Genomic DNA, 6,362 nt, shown 5'->3' on the forward strand with positions numbered 1-6,362 from the left:
CTGCGAGCTAACATTTAGTCCAATTAGTCCAATTTCCGCTGCAATTTGTCGTGAAGTCAAAAAGGAGTCCTTTTTTGCCATGAGAAGTATACGGCGATCATCAATCTGGCTTGTTTTTCTTGAACGACCACGAGTTTCTTCTTCGTTTTTATATTTGAGAGCATTAGTTACAAAGTTTTCCGACCATCCTAACATATTTGCAATGATTTCGAACGTTTTTCCTTCATCACGCAATTACTTTCAACACCCGCCATAGGTGCAGTGGCTTTTACGACCCATTCTAAATTAATTTTTCTTTTGAGTTTTTGGGATTCAAAGGAATATAAATTTACAAATTCTCCAGGTATTAAATTTATGTGAAAAATACTTTGAAATAACTACTGATTTTGTTTTTTTAATTAATTATTTATTTTATTTGCTAACCCAATTTGATAAAGCAATGATGACTCGGTACACAAATGCAAGTTGTTGGTTCACTCAACTACTATCACCCAACAGATGTCGCCCAAACTAACCCATGTGTATAAGCTAAACAAACTGCTTTTATTTTCCCCGACAGAGGCCCCAATTACTTGCAATCAACTATTCCTTACTGTTGACTGTTCTCAAGTAAGAAATCAAATTGTTGCTAGGCCTTATGTTGCTGCAACATGCTTTGATGGAATGTATGGAGTGTATTTAGCAAACTCAAGCACCCAAGTGAGGAGTTTAGCAAAATTTTCTACGCTAGATGGCTCAAAGTTTCATTAAAATATGTTTCATATAAAAACTGAACATAGACTACGACATATATTTTGGGTTTATTGAGCAACTAGTTCGTTTTGGGTGAGGTCTGGTGAGTAGAAAAATTAACGGCGGATTGTTATGGGTTCATCATAACTTACTTGAGGATAAATTTATACTTAGGGACAATGCAAAAAAGACTCGCTGGCAACTTGCTTGTAATATATTCTAATACTAAAAAAACATATGACTGTCGCTTCCAAGTCATCTACTTCATTCGGATCACAGGTCATACATGCTAAACTTTTAATATCACAAAGAATATTTCAAAAAAAAAACTGAAAATCGAAGAGCAATTTTTCTCTTCTCGACAAACACGAAAATAAAAAAAAAATGTTTAGAAGGCAACGCTTTGTTTTTTTGATTCTGACTTTCCGTGACACAAACAGAGTTTTCTTTTAAGTTTTATGAATTTGTTTTGAACGATGCCCAAATGCAGGAGCCGTTCGGTCGCGCGCGCGTCTATCTTACCATGCTATTGTTGTCGGAAATTTTTCTCGGTTTGGCCATTATAATCGTAACCGCCATTTATCAACGCATACTGGGCGCTTACATGGCAGATGTCGAGCGAAAAATGCTGGGCGGTCAATTCTTCAACACCTACATACTCGGTTTTCAACTAATGGTGGTGTATGCCTGCAGCATTGCCATGTGGTCTTCGCTGTGGTCGCGTCGCTGTTCACCCAACGTCAATTTGCTGCTTAATCTTTGGATGTTCTTTTGTTTTGTGGTCGTCTTCTGTGGGTTCGGCACCATTTGGTCATTGATCACGTGCGCCGATGCCTTGGAGAATACGGCGGAAATGTCGCTACTTAAGGGTATCGATCTCTACTACACGTGCCCGGAGTGGAAGCTGCTTTGGGACGGTTTACAGTATCACAAGGAATGTTGTGGCGTGCACAGTTACAAGGATTGGATGAAGGCCTCCTGGATGCCGGCAGAGGCAACGCAGTGTCAGTCGGCGAGCAGGTGAAGTGTTCGGTGAAATATGTGATTCGATTAAAATAAAAAAAATGTGTTGTTGACCGTTTTCTTAGTGAGACCGCTTTGGCGCCGTACGCTTGTTGCAAGCACACGTGCGCCACCTGCTTCGAGAATTACATACCGCGCACCGATAACAGTCGCATACCCTACCTGACGCTGTCGCAGATCAACACTGAGGGCTGTTTGCCGCTGTTCACCAATAAAATGTGGGAGATACTCTATGTGCTGATTGCGCTCGTGCTGATCGCCTTCAAATTGGACGTGAGCTCTCGCCAGCATTGGTACACATTGATTTTCGGCTACATTTCATGATTTCTTTTAGCTCCTCATTTGCTGTTTGGCGAAGTATATCATACGCAAGCAGGCGGAAATCGACTGTTGCACTTGCGACAATGATGCTTGCGATGATGACGACGGGCGTCCGATGGTGGTTGTGGTGCGTCTCAACGTATTTCTTGTTTTTGTTGTGGCCAAGTTGCATATTTCCACATTTTTTTACTTTCTTAGAAATGTCCTACCACACGCTGTGTCAAGTTCGACGGCGATGAGGGCGGAAATCCGCAGGTGGCGTGTAAGGTGGGCAGATCCCATGGCGGCATGAGCGAGCCTTGCACGTGCTGCAGCGGCGACAATATGTTGCGTGGCTACACCGTTAAGCAGGAAGTGCTGCACATGTCAACACCGTCACCAACGCAACGTGCCACACGCTTCTGCAACTGCAGCGCTGGCGGCGGTGTTGGTGGCGCTGGTGGCGCCAATGAATCCCGCATATTGCATTAAATAAGTTTAAGTGGCATTTACACCGAGTGCAAATTGTTGCTGAAAAGCTTTGAAGTTTCCTTACTTTTATATTTATATTCCATTTAGTCTTACATTTATTTATTTTTAGGTAGCTTTACATACATATAATAAAGAATTCGTTATTTAGCCTGTTGTAAAGCTTGTTTAATTTTTTAGTGTTCCCCGATTTATGGACAATTCAGGGAAGTAAATTTTTTTCCAAATCTTTGGTCTCAATCTAGAAGTTCTGAAATTATAAACCTTGGAAATATCGTAGATTACGAGGCAAGAGTCTTCATAGACATGTTCTTTATTTACAACAGCACGCCGGTGGTTCTTCCTTTCGCTCTTTGGTGCCAGTTTGAGATTCCAAGTGTAGCCAGGTCTTCTTTACCTCGTCTCTTCAATGGAGTGGAGGTCTTTCTCTTCTTCTGCTTCCCACGGCGGGTAGTGCGCCGAAGAATTGGAGAGTTTTCGACCAATCGAACGACATGACCTAGCCAGCGTAGCTCTTAATTCGCTGAACTATGTCAATGTCGCCGTAAATCTCGTACAGCTCGTTCTCGTTCCATCGACTGCGGTATTCGCCGCCGCCAATAAGCAAAAGACGGTAAATTTTCCGCAGAACTTTTCTCTCGAAAACTCGTTTTCCAACTCATCAGATGTTGTCATCGTCCATGCCTCGGCACCATATAGCAGGACGGGGATGATGAGTGACTTATAGAGTTTGGTCTTTGTTCGCGAGAGAAGACTTTGCTTCTCAATTGCCTACTAAGTCCAAAAAAGCACTTGTTATTTTGCGTTGGATTTCGAGGCTGACGTTGTTTTTGGTTCCAAAGATAGACGAAATTATCTACGACTTCGAAGTTATGATTGTCAACAGTGACGTGGGAGACAAGTCGCGAATGCGACAACTGTGTAATGACAAGAGATATTTCGTCTTGCCCTCGTTCACTATCAAACCTACTTGCTCGCTTCCTTATCCAGTCCAAGGTAAAACTAACGGCGCGGTTGTTGAGGCCAATAATATATTCATCGGCGTACGGCAACAGCTTTAATCAGCTCTGTAGCCCGAATTATTTTCTCCATCAGTAGATTGAAGAAGTCGCACGATATGGAGTCGCCTTTTGTGAAACCTCGTTTGGTATTGAACTGCTCGGAGAGGTCCTTCCCGATCCAGACGGAGCTTTTGGTGTTGCTCAACGTCAATTTACACTACCTTATTAGTTTTGCGGGGATACAAAATACAGACGTAGCAGCATAAAGGCAGCTCCGTTTTGTGCTGTCAAAAGCTGCTTTAAAAACAACGAAGAGGTGCTGTGTTCGATTCTCTTTTCACGGGTCTTTTTCAAGATTTGGCGCATGGTGAACATGGTCAGTTGTTGACTTTCCTGCCCTAAAGATAAGGTCCAATCAATTTGCTGACGGTGGACTTTAATCTTTCACATAGTACGTTCGCTGAAACCTTTGGCGATATTGAGGAGGTTTATCCCACTGTAGTTAGGTTTTCGCCTTCAGATATGGCCTTCGTACAGTGATTTCGTTCTTCGAACTTTTCAAAACTCCTTTTAAATAGCGATGGTTTTTTTTTTAATTTTCCATAAACTCGAGAAAATTCTTCCATATGCTTCTGGAAATATTGACACCGTAACTTCTTACGTATTTTCAGGCTTTGTGTTCGATTCTTAGTTAATAATCCACTTTTATGGCTTTTGAATAATGTCGGAGTGAAAAGAAGAAGCCATTTTTTCATTCATTGTCATAAATCGAAGCAAAAAATCAAGTTTTTTACAATTACATAAATAGATCGAAAAACTGTTTTTAGTGAACTTGCGCGGCACTTATTTTTCACAAACAATTACTACCCAAATATTTATGACCAAGAAGTTCTTTTGAAATTTTTAGAATATCAAAACTATATGAATTTAATTCTGGTAGAGACCTCTAATTAGATCATAATTAAGTTAAGCTGCTCATTGTGACCTGAGGTCGTTTATACACTTCCGTCTTTCACACAGGTTCAGATAGGCCTATTAGAATGATGAATTCCAGAACTTTGTTAACTATCTTTTGCGCTATTGAAGAACATTATGATATATATTTCTTTTTTTTCCGACAATTTGTTGTTGTCGAAACCCTTGAGAAATGCTTATCATTAGATTTTTCGATGAACGTTAATTTGTGAATTTTTCTGAGACCGTGAATTGCGTGGCCAAGTTTTGTGCCAAAGTGAAACATGACAAGATGAAATGGCAAACCTGTTTGTACAAATGACTATAACCATTTTGAAAAGGTGCTCCTTAGTCTGCACTGACCCATGTAAAACTCCAATACTAGTAGCCGGTATTTGTCTCTCGAGAGGTTAATATTTTGTTTGTTTGTTTTGTGTGAATTTATAACCTATCATTAGCAGCATTGTATGTCTGTCTACTCCTTTTTCCTTACGGAGCAGCTCTTTGATGTTGTGCAGACCCACCCCTAAATAAAATAATCTTGGCATGTTCGTTCCCGGCTACTCCAGAGATGATAAAATGAGTTTGGTTTACATTTTTTAGTTATAAAAAATGTAACAAAAAGACTGATATCGGAATCAGTAGAGTTACCAGGCAGCACTAAATAATGTGCTATTTATAAATGTTCAACATTCGCAGTTCAATTGCCTGTGAGTTTAACCACAGCTTAACGGAATGCAACCGTTACTCGTATTTATAAAAATTAATCGTTGGAGGTCTCCTTGTTGATAACATTGACCCACGCGGCGATCATTTTATGTACATATATCTCTATATCTGATTGTGTATGCATAGGTAAGTATGTGTGTTCGAATGTCGCCTGCAATTGGGTCGAGCGAATATTAGATGCTCGTTAAATTTTCGATAACGATCTGTGAATGCTACTCGCCACAATAGTGGGCTAATTGTGAGCCAGACAATTTAAAGCTGAAAGTCAATTAATTTTGCGCAGCAATTTAACGCAACACCCGAATTTTTTTTTATTATTTTCTGTGGCGAATTTTTTTGAATTTCTACAGAATGATAATTGAAACTGATTGCTTTTACGACTATATAAAAATTGAATATCTTTCGGTTAAATCGACGATACAGACGATACACATAAGTATTTATATACTTATCCATTTGTATATACTATGTACATATACATTTATGTTCGTTAGGGTGGTCCTTAAATAAGCTAGGAAGATTTATGATGCATACATATGTATGTATATACTTGGGTTTTGTATATGTATGTACATACTCTGAACAATTCCAAGAGCTAGCTGGCCGCAATGGAAGTGATGTGATCCCTGTCGACTTAGATGGATCCAAGTGCCTTGCGCTTACTTCTACAAATTGCTGGGGAAACTGGAATCAAGTTTGCACAAGAATATATGTCCATGTTGGACACGTGTTTTTTGAGCTTACAGTGCCCAGTATAGAGCGCGACAAGTAGACGGAACTTGTCTCAGAGGAGGTTGATCATATATCTAAACCTTGCTAAGTTGTAACCTTCCAATAGCAGATTGGCGTGGCGCATTTCTGTTGCCTGCTGCCAGTGCCATTCTCTCCCCTCTCTATACTCTGTGCGGAGCTACTCTTTTATGGTGTGTGACCCCACCGCAATGCATGGTTTTGGCTCCAACATCCTGAAAGCCGCCGCAGAGCCAGTTCGTCCGTCAGCTTATTACCAGCTACCTCTTTATACTCCAGCCAGACTGATAGGCCTCCACTAATATCGATTTGACTTCATAAGCTGAGAATACTTCTGCTTGAATGCCATATCGCGGAAAACATATCGTTGGTCTGAAGAGCTTG

At 40.4% G+C, this 6,362-nt stretch overlaps 1 protein-coding gene across 1 annotated transcript; it reads left to right on the forward strand.

The window, feature by feature from the left end:
- The first annotated feature begins 1,216 nt into the window (after positions 1-1,216).
- On the forward strand, positions 1,217-2,547 carry LOC126767266 (uncharacterized). The gene is made up of 4 exons (XM_050484831.1): positions 1,217-1,752; positions 1,821-2,028; positions 2,090-2,203; positions 2,275-2,547. The coding sequence occupies exons 1-4, from the start codon at positions 1,217-1,219 to the stop codon at positions 2,545-2,547; spliced, it is 1,131 nt and encodes a 376-aa protein (XP_050340788.1).
- The last annotated feature ends 3,815 nt before the right edge of the window (positions 2,548-6,362 follow it).

The sequence above is a fragment of the Bactrocera neohumeralis genome, unplaced genomic scaffold (genome assembly GCF_024586455.1).
Source record: "Bactrocera neohumeralis isolate Rockhampton unplaced genomic scaffold, APGP_CSIRO_Bneo_wtdbg2-racon-allhic-juicebox.fasta_v2 ctg49_3, whole genome shotgun sequence".
Classification (NCBI taxonomy): Eukaryota; Metazoa; Arthropoda; class Insecta; order Diptera; family Tephritidae; genus Bactrocera; species Bactrocera neohumeralis.